The sequence below is a fragment of the Schistocerca piceifrons genome, chromosome 3, assembly GCF_021461385.2.
Source record: "Schistocerca piceifrons isolate TAMUIC-IGC-003096 chromosome 3, iqSchPice1.1, whole genome shotgun sequence".
NCBI classification, from domain to species: domain Eukaryota; kingdom Metazoa; phylum Arthropoda; class Insecta; order Orthoptera; family Acrididae; genus Schistocerca; species Schistocerca piceifrons.
The window spans coordinates 905,469,206-905,484,553 of record NC_060140.1 but is presented as its reverse complement, the minus strand read 5'-3'; the positions used below and the strand labels follow the sequence as shown (position 1 = coordinate 905,484,553).

General features: G+C 38.7%; 1 protein-coding gene across 7 annotated transcripts in view; it reads left to right on the top strand.

Annotated features, from left to right (window-relative positions):
* The window catches only part of LOC124788052 (gastrula zinc finger protein XlCGF7.1-like), a 60,680-nt gene extending 48,348 nt beyond the window's left edge, over positions 1–12,332 (top strand). For 5 of the 7 annotated variants that reach the window (XM_047255124.1, XM_047255122.1, XM_047255123.1 and 2 more), the window contains one exon: positions 11,785–12,332. In XM_047255124.1, coding sequence (XP_047111080.1) covers positions 11,785–11,966 — 182 coding nt within the window. In that variant the 3' untranslated portion in view covers positions 11,967–12,332. Of the gene's footprint in view, positions 1–76; positions 184–9,276; positions 9,389–11,784 lie in introns of those variants that run through there. The other 2 variants (XR_007016055.1, XM_047255126.1) reach the window with 2 other exon arrangements.
* Positions 12,333–15,348: the final 3,016 nt, after the last annotated feature.

Genomic DNA, 15,348 nt, shown 5'->3' with positions numbered 1-15,348 from the left:
TGTCTATTGAAGTCATCTCCAACTATCATTCTAGACATTTTTCCTCAGCAGTTAATGTTTTCTAAATATTCTACAGGTTACAGGGAAATTCATTGTGCGTCAGAGTGCTTGGCAAAAAGCAGGTGAGCTGTTGCCAGATGTGGTCCACACATTGGTGTAGCACAACCCTGATAGCCATCTGGCTCATATCCGTCACTATTTTGAGGGGGCCCACTAGGACTGGGGTGGGCCAAAAGTGCCTCATTGGTAAGGTCCTGTTTTGGTTTTTTTTAAGCTCGCGATTGTGGTCTGGGTCCAAGAGACCAGTTTGTTGCCTTTGTTTTTATTGCCCCAAAATGCTTTAGTAAGAGAGTCTAGGGTGTCAGCAGCTTCCGTAAGAAGTTGATGGAAAAAGTTAACCATGCTGATGAAATGCTAGATGCCTTTGAAGATAGTAAGGCATGAAAAGTTGGTTACTGATTGTACTGTTTTGGAGAGGGGGCCATGAGACAGCAGCAGAGACTAAGTGTCAGAGGAATTCAGCCTCATTCATCCCAAAAATGCATTTTGTCATGTTGAGGATCACTTCAGCTTTCTGTAAGTGTAACAGAATTTTGCGTAGGTGTTGGTGATGTTCAGTAGGGTCCCTGGACTAGCTGAGTACATCATTTAGGAAGGTGAAATTCCTGAATGTGCCCCAGAGGATGTATTCCAAAAGTCACTGCCATGTTTCTGCAGCACTGTAGAAGCCGAATGTCATGAATGCACTCTTGAACAGGCCAAAAGGTGTAATTATGGCTGTTTTCTCAGTGTCCTCTGGGACAACGGGAATTTGTGTGTAGGCTTTAGTACAATCTATCTTACTGAAGAAAATAGCTCCCAAGATGGCGCTGTTGTAAGTGCGAAGGGCTGGAGCAGGTGAGGGTCAGGGATGGTGTGAGCATTGAGTTTATGGTAGTTACCACATGGGTCCCAGGAACTGTCCTTCTTGGGGCTTGGGGATTAGGTTAAGAGCTGCAGCCCAGGAATTTTGGAAGGGTGAAGTTTTCTGGCGGTGAGAAGCTCTTCAAACACCTTTAGTGTGGTTTTGCACTTGTAAGGGGGGGGGGGGGGATGTGGTTGCAGCAGAAAATGGGGTGGGGGGGGGGGGGCAGGGCTAGTGGTAATATAGTGCTTAGCACCATGCTGAACATTCTTGGGGGCACTGGCTGTCTGGATTAGGAGGGTGAAATTCTGCAAGGAGCTAAGCATAAGGGACTGAAATCGCCAACTGTTTCATGGTGGGACGGAAAATGCAGCTTATGGACCTCCCAGAGGTTCCATCAACTAAACGACACTTTGCTATGTTGGCCAGTAGACTGTAATGACCAAGGAAGTCATTGGCCACTACGGAATTGGTAATATCCTTGTCTGTGAAGGTCCATGGGAGTTCACTCCAAAGGCCTAAATTGAATGAGCAGCTAAGCACCCTATAAGTAGGGATGGCTTAGTTGTTGGCTTGGTGATGAGGAGAGGAGAGGGGAGGGGGGGCTGGGATTTAGTAGTAGTTTACAGGAAATATGGATAAATTAGAGCAGGTGTCAATGAGGTACTGGAAAGGGTAACTAGCATCATTCAAATCCCATACGAATAGGTACTGTGAAGCGATACAGCAACAGGGGATTCCACTGCCAGTGGCTACCAGCGTTTCGGGACTAGGAGCATGGAGGTATGTGGTTGGTGGTATTCTTGCCAGTCTTTGGTGGTACCAGCAAGCTGTGCCTAGTTGGCAGTGGCAGTCAGGGGGATGATTAGAACTGTGCCAACCGGGACGGCTGTTTTTGACTGGGCCAGCATTGCGTGGGTGGGGAGGGTAGTCAGCACCTGGTGGCAGGTGTGTGAGGTGTAGGCAGACAATGCTGATGGTAAGTGCTGCTGTCTCGGATCTCAGGCGTATCAGAATCTGTTAGAGGTCAGGGGCCTGCATGCTGGGTGGAGGGTCATTAGTGGCAAGTGGTGCGAGTGATGTCACGCACGTGGGGGCTTGTGGTAGGGTGGATGAATACCAGCCAGAACAGTGGTGTGATAGCCAGTGTTCTGCGCTGCAGCTGTGGAGGGATCAGAGTCCAGGGTTTTGAACAGTTAATCCGCCGAGACCATTGTGTCGCCTAATGATAAATGGGCATGTGAGGCCAGGGTAGCCTCTGTGGGAGTGGGAAGGTGCAAGAGCCAGCAATTTAGAAACAGGTTTTTGGGAAGGAAGTGCCGTTCGATGAGTGCTCAGATGTGACCCGGCAACAGGGATGGGCAGATGTTATCGTACTGCTTGGGTGATAATAAACTTACCTGCTTGTTGTAGCTCCGAAGTCACAAAGCTGGATACAATGTGGTCTTTTAGTTTAGTGTAGCTGCCGAGAGGAGGTAGGTGTGAAATAAGATCCTGTACTTGGGTAGCAGTGGTTGGGCTGATGTGGCTGAGAACCACCCCGAATTTCATTGCATTGTTTACGGTAGAGCACCCTGCAAAAACTGCATTGATGGAAATAAACCACAGGCGTGTGTCTCGTGGGTTGAAAGGGGGCAGGTGAACAGCCGCTTGACCGGGAAAGGGTCTGCAGAGTCGGCTTATGCTGGGTACACTGCCCCGTTTGTCAGCTGAGTCAATTAGTTCTGTAGTGCTGACAGTTGTGTACAAAGATCTGACACCTCCACATTGCTCATAGATGCTGGGGTGGGAGGGGTAATGGGAGACTCCTGGCTAGAGAGCCTGTCAGGTGTGACCACTCCAGGAGTGGGAACATGCGGCAGTACATTTTGACTCAATAGTGTGGACAGCCTGTCAGATATGCGGGATTGTGGAGAAGAAGGTAAGTGGGACACACACGGCGAGGACTACGCAATACAGTTACCATTTTGTGTTGCTGTAGAAAGGAGGATTCGGTATGCCACATGATAAAACTGTGAGTTGTTGAGGTGCGTGGCTGTCAGCTGCAGGTGGGGTGTGGTGGTGCATACAGAGGCAGGGCGTGTGTGAGGGGTGTGGGGAGGGCATGTGTGGAGGTGAGCGATGGTGAGCATGGTGGGAGGGGATGTAAGGAGGATGCGGGAGGGGAGTTTAGAAGGCAAACTGTGAGTGGGGGTGTGAGAGGGATGCGTCTGGTCAACATAATGGGAACTGATTTTGTGACCAAGTGGGGGACCAATGACCGTAGCAGTCTGGTCCCTTCAATCCCACAACCACCAAGTGGGGTGTGCTAACAGGAGTAATGAAAAGGAAAACTAGCATGTTTCGGTAATGGGACTTGGCATTTTGGTTAGGAGGGGGTCACCAGTGAAGGATCAATTTAAAGGTTCCCTCCTATGCTGCTCATAGGCATACATATCTATAGAGGCTTTCCAATTAACAAAGACAACAATAAATAATAGGCCGTGATGAAAGAGGCACATCAGCTGGTTCGGAGATGCTATTCATAAAAGCTAAAAACTACAATAAAATTTAAAAAGTTATTACCTCTTAATGAAGGGGGCTCCCCACTCATGGTGGAGTCTTTGTGTAGGATGGAATAGTTTACAGTACTTTGTTCAGTGTCGTCTAGCAGCATGAGAAAATTGGCTTCAGTGGCATGCTTGGTGGTAGAGGAGTGCCAAAATGACTGGGATGGAACAGTAATAAACCCGCATGGTACTCCTGGCACACACTGCACTTCACCACACTAAGTACACCACAGTGCACACAGTCTTTCAGGTTCTGATACTGGGGGAGTGAAACAGGTATCTGGCATCAGGCTTGGAAGCTGCAGCCAAGAGAATCTGCTTGAGGGAATGTGGCTTGGGAAAGTAGTACAGAAGACATGGCACTATTCTTCTCATTAATTGGGCTGCGAGATAACTCAGATACTGGACATGGGTGCAATATCCTGCTGTGCATTCATATACATGCACTCCAACGAAGAATGGCAGATAACAGTGCGAACCAAGTGGTGTTGCCTGGGATGAGCTGGCCAGAGTGTGGGAGATGTTACCTTGTGGAAATGGAAGAAGAGACTGCTGAAGCAGCAGTTTGGCAAGCATGGCAGTCTAAACTCTACCTTCTGCAGAAGTGACCAGAGAGGGTGCTGTGTAGGTGCAGTGGTACTTTACCGGTCAGGCGCTTTGCTCATTGCTGGTGTTTGATCAGTGCAGCCCATTGTCTGCTGCTACGAGTGGAAGTGAATGGAGGGAGTCATCACAGTCCACCTATTCTTAGGATACTGGGGTGGGTAATCGTGTCATAAGCAACAAAAACTGTTGTGAAAATTGGAAAATGAAGCAGGGGTAGGACCCGAACATTTTCATTACAGTGTATCTAACTACAATGAGAGAACATTAATTTCATTTGCAATTGAATAAAGATGTGATCGAAAATGATCCATTCTATTCAATGTAAAGGAACATCTTGTTCATGATGTATTTTCACTCTGCAGTGGAGCATTAGTTGATACAGAACTTTCTGGCAGATTAGAGCTGTGTGCCAGACTGTGACTCAAAATTTTTAGTATAGTATGTTCATACTGGGCCCAAGCAACACAAGCTGCTGCTTGGGGCCAAGGTGAGGTGGACACCACAAATGCCACAACTGTATGAGTTTTATGAAGGACATATCACAATTAGTGACAGCTGCTAAGGCAATCAAGCTGAGAGAGTAGCCCATGTGTAAGATTTGTGTACAGTGCATGTCACAGCTTGTTGTGAAAACTGACACAGTGGGCACCAAGTGATAATTCACTTGGGTGAAAAAATGATCTTGAACCATCCCTGCGATCATAGGAGCATAATGGATTGTCAAAGTATGAAGTCATAGAGAAGTAGAATTTGCTTGTCTCGAGGAAGATGTATTTGTTTCTGAAGTGTCATGGTAACTGTAATTCAAGCAAAGGATTTTGAAGTGTGATATAATTTTCTGTTGGGTCATCTTGGGAACCTGTTGTGCGTAATATGATTGGAACTAACATGTCTAACTGAAAATGTACTAGAATAGATCGAGTCATATTGTTTTAATGACAGTTCAATTTTGAAAATGAGAAGAGGAGTAATGAGACTTAAAGATGAAAAGAAAGAGAATCCAAAATTAAAGTATCCTACCAGATCTTGTCACCACTGTGTCCATATCTGTAAATTTAAAAGTGACTTATTGCTCTGCCACACTGATTTAAAAATTGATAGATAAGTTGTACAGCTGTAAGGTCAATTTTCTTTTGTATGTATCAATATCTATGTTGAATTTTTCAGCTTGGGATCTTGTGGAAGGAGTTGTCACCCAAAATGGATGTAACTGTGAAGTGTATAACTTCATGTATATTTTGTCACTGTTACCTTCATAGTGATCTATTTTGTATTTTGTGTTAAACTTTGTGTCACACTTGCTCTGTGCAAGCTAAGTAAAATAGTCCTAATCTAACAGTTCAAACACTTCCTTTCAAACTGGATTTGTTAAGACAGCTTTCACCAACATTATAAGTTGAAAATAATTATATTAAATCCAGAATATTGCCTATTACATCTGACTGGGATAACCAAATCCAATATTCTCACCTCCTGGCTATAATGCACCAATAATAAAAGTCCAGTGTACCAGCACAAATAGTACACCAGACTCCAATGAGGTCACAATTTGAACCCTCCTAACTAAAATTATCTCAATAAGATATCCTGAACGCACTTCTTAATAAAATTGGAGACTCAAAGTAGCTGTAAATTGAATGTTAAACTTGGATATTTTTGTGATGTAAGTCACATAATGTTAATATTTAATCTTGTTCTTGTTAAGCAAAAGAGTATTGATATTTTCCTCTACCACACGTAAATAAATTAAGAAAATAATTACTTCTGTAATGAAATGATTAATCATTTCAGTAAAATGTTACATTACACACCATCTCTAATGCTTGTGCAGTGAAAATTATATGGTGTAATTACAAATTATAATTGCAAGAGAGTTTTATGCTGATTATGAAATGATATGCAATAAAATTTTGTTTGTTTCTTTTCTTATGGAATGCAAAATACTGTTATTATGTTGTAGTAAACATGGTCATAATATTGTAGAAAATGCTGGAAAATTCATTTATCTCACCTGGCATCATACTGGCTGAGTTGGCTGTTCTTTGATGCTACCATGCTGCATCTATTTTTGAAATTCAGTAGGAAAATTAGATACTAAAAAGCAAATAATATTTCTCCAGCTGCTTCAGGATGTCATCTTGTGGCTGAACAAACACTTCAAAATTTTGGAATGATTTCAGAATATCCTATAAGACTGGATTTTGCTGGCTAGAAACATGTAGACACAGTTTTATAGTTTAATAATGGATGGCTATGTGATGTAGACACAATTTTATAGTTTAACAATGGATTACTATGTGACATAGACACAGTTTCATAGTTTAACAGGGGACAACTAGGTGGCCATATGTTTTAAATGGCAAGCTCCCTCTGTTATTGGTATTCATTCATTAACTGTTTCAAGCTTTTGTCCGTACACTGTTTAAGCTCATTTTTAAAACATTCCACTGTTCAATACACATACAATGGCTTATAACTTCCACTCATAAGACAGTGCATAGAGTGCGCAAAACCACAGTTTCTCTTCTGTTCAAAATAACATGATAAACAGCTCAGCGTACTGCTAAAGCAGATCAGAATGCATTGCTTTATTTTGATGATATTGCTTTCGGTTTTATGCTGTTTTATGTACTCTTCAGCTGAGTCTCTCGACGTCTTCTGCTGTAGATCTAAAAAAAAAAATCTTCTCCCTTGTAATTCTTGTTCTTACTTTTTTTATTCTTTTCTTCAAAGTTGTCACCTTTACAATACCCTTTCTATGTTGAATTTCAGAATTAGTTCTCGTCTCAAAATTCCAGTAAGCTATTGCAACAATAGCAAAACAATCTGGTTCTAGAAAGTTCTGAGTTATTGTATTCTCTATCTCCATGCTGTGTCTTTGTGATCTTAAACTTTCTCACTTTCAGCCATGATTAAAACTGCTCTTTCTCCCACAAAACAATTAAATTTTCAATAATTAACTCTGCACTGACACCCATCCATCCATGCACATCAAAACCCCCACCAAGATTGACCCTGTTGCTTTTTGCTTCCATACTTACAGTTTTTTCCATACTGAAAAACAAAATCTTTGGAATACAAAGAAGTTGCATATAATTACACTGACAGAACAAATTATGAATTCATACAACATTTTCCTAACATTTTCATTTACATTAAGACATGAAATAAATAAAAGAAACTAAAATGATTGGCTAAACACAAGTTCACTGTACATTCCTGCTCAGTATTGGACAGGTGAGAGACTCATACGGGATCAAAGAAGAGGCTGAATATGTCCATTACAATACTTACTAATTATTACACTTCTTATGAATGACTCTTTACATTGCTCCAGATTTTCTTTCATGCACATTGTTACCATAGCAATTGCCCTGTATATACTGTTCCTTCTTCTTTTTACTAACTTTTTCGATATTTTTTGTTGTGGTGCATTTTGTGTGATCCTATGCAAGTCATGTATACAATATGTACAAAAAAATTGTTTAGAACTTGTGAGCAACATATAAATCTCAAATGCCTATGTATGACATAGTAAAAAGCACGATTAATGGTAAGAAAACTAGGTTAACATGACAGTACCTGAGCACTGACTGTTAAATAACTTTATGTTTTCTGTTTATATGCTCTAGTTTAGCTATTTCAGATATGCATCAATGACAAAGCCTGTCAGGTAACTAAAGAGATGAACAAAAGTGGGACACTCCAATATGTGATGCTCCTAGTAAATACATGATTAAGGGTTGACAATGATGATGAATAGAAGATAAGAACTTCAGAGAAGCCAGTCATTAAAAGTCTGTAATTAACGGATGTATTTAACAAAAAGTTACAAATACTATCTCATTACTGTAACTCCAACAATTTATAAATTAATTCTTTATCATGTTTTCTTATTATTGTGGTTTTAAATTCAAGTCAAGTTTTTTAAAATGTCAGTATCGTATATAATTTTAGTTTATCATTTATTTTACTGTTCTTGTAAAAAGAAATAATACATTTTTATCACAGTACTCTGGGGGTGTGTGTAATGCAGCAATGTGGGGTAACATGAAATTGACTGATACAAACAGCTGGTGTATTCGATACCACAGTCACATATTCAACTCAAATGTATGTTTGTATTTACTGTTTTGTCTATTCATATGTTTACTTCTGTAAGAAATGTTATTGTTCTTTATATTTCCAGTTTATGCACTCTGTGTTAAGTATTCAGTTTTATCATACAAATTAGTAGAGCAAAGAACTCTCTTGTAGTTGTCCACTCACCAATAGTTCTTGAATCGAGGCTTAACATTTAGTTGCACCACAAACCATATGTGTCCGTACACAAACACCAAAATTATGGCAGTAATAAAGTTTTCAAAGTAATGAAGCTGTAATTAAAACATTATTTGGAAACACTGTTGTGAAATGTAATATAATTAAATATACAAATCACAGAGTATTCTGGATTGTAAGCATGACAAAATATTTTCCATAACACACAATAATTCATGATATGTGTAACTATTTGAAAAGCTGTAACTTTTAATTGTAAATCAATTAGTGTTAGATGTTCAATAATGTGAAATTAATAGTGACTATTGAAAAATTAGTTAACAAGACATGATAGTAACCATGTGAGTTCAGTTTGGAGTTGATTTGTAAGGTGTTTGATCTGTGCCAGTCAGTACAATGTGCATGAAGATTGATGTAAGTTTTTGGTTTTGTTCATATATTGAAAGCTAACGTTGAATGCATTCCATACATTATTTAGTAGTTATAGTGTTACCTTCACGTTCAAAGGTGCAAGATATTGTTCCCAGTTACAAAAGTTTCTTCTGCTGCAAAGTAAAAAATTGAGCTACAATCCAAAGATAATGGAGTAAAATCAAAGTTAAGTTGATTTCAGTATAAAAGAATTGTTATAATAGATTTCTTTGATAGATGATCTCAGAAGCCAGATGAAGACAGATTTAGCTTTGTACATCAGGCCCTTTCAAATTGCTTTCTTTTGGGCTGGATGATGAAAGATTTGTGCGCTGATATGTAGGTTAGTATATGTTGCTGCCTGGTGAACAGAATACCCTATCTGTCCATCTGATTTTCTAAAACTGGGAATTTTCCTTCTCTCTCTTGGATTCCATTTGGCCAGATTTTAAAAGTGTCATCAGCATAGCGAAAGAAACTAGATGGATGAAGAGGACTTGTATTTAACGTGTGGTTTTTTTGCAGAGAGGCAAAGATCTAATTGCATTTCCTGGTGACAAAGGAAGGCTCTTAATGTCACAACATATTATGATGAAGTGTCGCTGCTTGTGGATACTGTAGTTTTTCCAACCTACAGGTTAGTGAAATAGTTCAACAAGTTACTTAAACCAATTATTGGTCATTGCTAACAACATATGAAAACTCTTAAATGATTGTCGGCATAATTCAACAAATCAGAATCAGTTCATTCAAAACTTAGATGTGGACTCTTTGTTCACAAAAGTCCCAGTGGAAGATTCATTAAAATAAATACCACACCGACTTCCCTCCTGAGACTATCGAATTGTTTTGCCACACTTTAACAACCACCAACATTTTGTATAATGGGAGATATTATGAAATGACTGAGGGAAATACTATGGATTCTCCATTGTCTCCAGCACTGACTGATTTCTGTATGGAGAATTTCAAAGAACACATATGAAACATAGCTCCTCTTTGACCATCTTGTGTCTTTTGCTATGTTGATAGTCTGTGCACAGGAAATGAAGCCTCATCACCTGTTAATTGATCACATGAATACTGTGCACCCTAAGCTCAAATACATCTCTGAGATAGAAAGAGAGGAGGGCAATTTTTAGATGTTCTATGTGAGTGAAAATCAGATGCGTGGCTGGGGAACTCTGTTTTCTGGAAGCCAACACAAACTGATCTTTATCACAGTGCACAAATCAGTCGTCATCCAGCCCAAAAGAAAGCAGTTTTAAATACACTGATACATAGAGCTGAAACTGCCAGTGTCAAGGAACACCTGGATTCAAGTACCAGATATCTGAGAATTGCATTCTGGTAAAATGGCTATTGTGATCAATATGTTATTGTACCCATCTCTAAGAAATAAAAACAAAGACATACCCAGTCGCCAGCAAATGATCAGCCTGTAGTATTCCTTACTTTCTTCAAAGTTACAGCAAATAAAACAGACAGAAACCTGGGCAGAGACACTATTCAGTCAATTTTTTGACCACCAAAGAAAATTGAAGAGATACTACACCCAGTAAAAGACAGCCTAGGTCTTGATATTTCTGAAATTTATAAAATATAATATGAACATGGTAGTAGTTACAATGTTCAGTCACTGAAAAGTATTTCAGAATGCTGTGCAGAATACCAACGCCTCGTTAAGTAATAAGATTTCAAGAAATCTGCTGATGGTGAACACATCCTCTTTAACAAATATAAGTTTATATTTGTTAAAATGGAACTATTATCCCATGCATCTACATACTGTCATCAAAGAAGCCATTGAGATCAGAATGTGTAACAAAAACACCTTAGTGGTATACAGAAATGGCAACAGGCAAATTAGATGAGTCATACACCATCTAATGAAATCAGCATCTGTCATAGACATAGACATAATCTCTGGTAGCATATGGAAGTTCCAAGACTTTGTGACAGGTCAAGAAATAATTTGACGAAGTAAATAAGCTACCACCCCTACTGAAAGCTCGTGATGACGGCAACTGAGGAAGTCGCCAGAAGCTTGAGACTGAACAGAAATCTGATGCAGAAAGAATTCCTAGAAGCATTAATTCGATAATGTCACAGTGAAAAGCTACATTGTCATCCTTTGCTCTCATGTTTATTTACAACCAAAATGTAAACATGATTAAATTGAAAGTAAATACTTACACACCACAAATAACACTTAAGTTATATGTCAAAGTGTATTATTGTTAAGAAATAAAACAGATAAAATGTAGCTATATGAAAATTTACTAGTGTTTGGGGAACAAATGATTAAGCTTGTAGACATGTATACATGACACAAAATTTAAATGCGGTGAAAAAAGTATAAATGAGAAAATGAAGTACTGTTTCACACAACTATGCAGGATGCTAATATATGTACAGTAAACAACGTCTCCTTAAATAGTACACTACATATGTATGAAAAAGGAATTGATTTGCACATAAAAAATCATGTCTCAGTAATTCAATCAGAGATATTGCTTTTTTGGTGCATACGACATAGTCTGTCAATGTGGCCTGCTGGCTTCTAATGAAGTGAAGACTACATCCATCCTTGAGGGATGTCATTAGTACCATAACGCTTTAGCTGATCAAATAGAATTTTGTGGTCTACATAACCAAAGGATCCTCTTAGTGTGGGTTGCCCCTTCCTCCTTTCTCTTCATCCAACCTACATCATCCAGTCCCCCTTTCCACACTGAACCAAGAACTTAAGGTTCTGGAATTTAGAATTTCTGTTCCTTGTCTCTATGTATTTCTACTAGCTGTACTCAGAGCTCTGCCTCCTTGAGGCAACTACTGGGCAGTACTCTTAGTGAGTTGTGAAATAAAAATATATTTCACAATGGTAATATAACAATAAATTACATTGTTTTTATCTTAATTGTTACCTTTGTCATTAATAAAAGCTTTAGGCAGACATTTTGCTTATAATCTGTGTATCTTCTGCAAGGGTGTGTTCATTAACACATATGCTGATCTATTTCTCTTTTGCAGGCAATTTTTTGTGCACTCGCTGTGGCCGCTCATATACTGCAAAGCGTAATCTATCCAGGCATCAGCGGTTTGAGTGTGGCGTTGTTCGTCAGTTCATTTGTGTTCTATGTGGAAACACATTTAAGCACAGCCACCATCTCTCTCAACACATAAAGTGTTATCATAAACTGATGAAGAGCTAACTGCCAGAAGCTATAAAATACCCAGTTAAAGCGTAATGTGGTTTTATACAAAGGGACTTGTTTCATCTGTCGTAACTCATCAAAGCTAGTTATCTAATTGCTAAACAAATTAAAATTTACTAAATTTATTTATTTAGTGAATGCTGTTATAACAATAGTAAGTGTCTTATTATTTTCTTTGTTTTTCTGTTAGGTGCATTACCGTGCTTGTGTGTTCTGATAGGGGATTAATGCCTCAGTCGGCAGTTCTCCAGCCGTACAGTCATTATCTATTTTAATAGCTTTATTTTTACACTATCTGTATTGATAATTTATGAACTCTTGTTTATATATACGAAGTTTTTAAATAAAGTAATTGGACAAAAAGCATATTGTGTCACTGGGTTACAGTTTAGGTGCATGCTTGGATGTATTTTCAAGTCAACACAATCCCAGAGGCCTTCAGACTGAGTGACAATTAACTCATGTAAAATGTTGCTATGTGATATTTATTTATTGTAAATTTCTTTTTTGAGTGCCATGTTTATAAAATTGTTGGAATACTGCAATGAAAATTTCATGGTAGTTGGAAATACTCTATTTGATAACCACAAAAGATGATGGTATACTTGGATATCTTGATTTGACAGCAAAAGATATCAAATTGATTACATAATGATACAACAAAGATAATGAAATTGCCTAAAGGCTGTCAAAAGCTATCCAGGGGCAGATATTTATTCAGATCATATATTAGTAATAGCTGAGGTTCTGGTTAAATTGAAAAGAACCTGGAAAGGACAGAAGAGAGACCACATTAACTTTGAGAAACTGAAAGACAAAGGCAATTGCAAAAAATTAGAGAATGCATATTGTAAAATCGTCATGAAAGGACAGAAAATGGAGTGCACAGAAGGAAGATGGGATCGTTTTAAAAATGGGATCAAAAAGGCAGCTAAGGAAACACTGGGAGTCAAGGAGAGGAAAAAAGTAAAGAAAGAATGGGTAACACCAGATATGATAACCAAGATGGATGGTCGCAGGAAATGGAAAACTGTAAACACAGAAGAAGGGAAGAGCAACTACAGGAGGTTAAATAATGAATTAAGAAGAGAGACAGAAAAAGCAAAGGAGAAATGGCTGATAGAAAAGTGTGACAAAATAGAGAAATTAGAGAAAGAAGGAAAATACGATTTGATGTTCAAAGAAGCAATGGATTTGACATTCAGGGAAAAGAGAAACAACAATAGACTAAAGGAAGTAAAGGCAGCAGACGGTAAAATGGTGAGTGAACCCCAAGAAATAATGAGAAGATGGGAAGAATATATAGGATGGCTATACACTGCAGACAGCCAACCAAGTGAAGAAGACCTTCGGATAGAAGAAGAACATAAAGTTGCAGGTGATGACAAAGGAAATGCAATACTAACTTGTGAGATTGAAGAATCTATGAAAGACATGAAAAATGGAAAGTCAATGGGAATTGATGAGATTCCTGCGCAAGTGTTAAAGTCATTGGAGAAAGAAGGGAAAAGGGAGTTGATTGAATTGTAGAATCAAATATACGTGACAGGAAAATGGCCAAAGGACTTAACAGAAAGTATCTTAATACCTACAGAAAAGAAAAAGAACAGCAAAAAGTGTGAGGAACATAGAACAGTGAGTCTGATGTCGCATGCAGCCAAAGTCTTGCTGCGAACGCTCAACAGAAGGCTATATGGAAAGCTGAATTGCGTAATACGAGATGAACAATTTGGTTTCAGGCGAGGAGTGGGAACTAGAGATGCCGTTGGGCTACTGAGAGTGATAGGGGGAGGTACATGGAGAAAAAAGGAAGGTGTGCGTTGTGTTCATTGATCTTGGGAAGGCTTTTGACTGTGTCATATGGGACAAACTGATGGAAATCCTAAGGAAACATGGAGTTGACTGAAGGGATAGACAGCTAATTAGAAATTTATATTTGAACCAGAGAGCAAGAGTAAGAATAGGAGGTGTGATGAGTGAAGAAATTGAACTGGGAAGAGGTGTAAGACAAGGTTGTTGTTTATCACCAACACTGTTCAATATATATCTGGAGGAAATTAGTAGTGAAAGTTTTGATGGAAAAAGAGGAGTTTGTATAGGGGGTCAGAGAGTGGAGTGTATAAGATTTGTAGATGACATGGTTGTGATGGCAGAGAGTGCAAGAGAGATGGAACAAATGTTAGATGATCTAAACACAAAATTAGAAGAATATGGGATGAAGATTAACAAGAAGAAAATGAAAAGCATGGTAATTGGAGGAAAGGGGAGAAAATGCTGCATGAAAATAGGGGGAGGGGAAATAGAGCAAGTGAATAACTTCATTTACTTGGGAAGTATAATTATGGATGATATGTATTGCTCAACAGAAATTAGGAAAAGAATTGCAATGGCAAAAGAAAAGACTGGCTGTGGACAGACAAAAGTGGAAGAGGCTAACTCATGACAAGACTTGCCGTAAGGCAGAATACCATACATACATACGTACATACATTTATAAGTGATTTTAGACATTTCCAAGTGGCTGAGAATTGGATGAAATTGAAATCATTGAGAAAGATAATAGGCATAAATGAAGTAACTAAAACAGTGCCACTGATCTCTTGCACACCAATAGTCTGCTAACAGTAGGAAGGATGGGCAAATTAAGTAGATTTGACGCACACCAGTGATAATTAGATTTTGCTAAATGCATTGGAAGTGAGAAATCTCTGTGAAACAAATGTTCTAAAATACCATCACCATCAATAAAACCACTTCCTGGGGAACAGAATGAAGATGACTCTTATTTTTTAGAGCATGTCTTTTAGAAGTGAATCATTCACTGTTCCAAAAGAAAGATCACTGAAGTGAATGGAAGGATTGTAGAATGGCTTCTAAGGAATGGTTGTTCACTCTTCACATCAGGTTGGTCTTGTTCCTGCTTCAGTCTCATTTGTTCCAGCCCATTCTTTCTTGAATGGACAGCTGTTCTTTGTCCCTTTCATCATTCCTAGGTCCCACATAAATCTTGTTTGATTATTCTTGTTCTTTTTCAGGTGCTTACTCATTCCAGTTCCACCATGAATTACTATTTATCACCAGATCAAGTCTCATATATATAATTTCAGTACAGATACACGGATACATACTACATTCGGTTGATATCGTATAATATGACTTTTCGAGTGCAGTAACCTAACACTGAAGTGACACAAATATTCACATGTGGCAGATATATGTATTTAACATAATCACTGAATAAAGTTGTCACATCACAGTCCTTGGAATCTAACAGCCATATCAATATGAAAATGATGTGCACAGCTAGTAGCTATTAGAGGTAACACTGTTCGTAGTCTGATACTATTGTCACAGTTGGCATTACTGAAATTTGGCACAT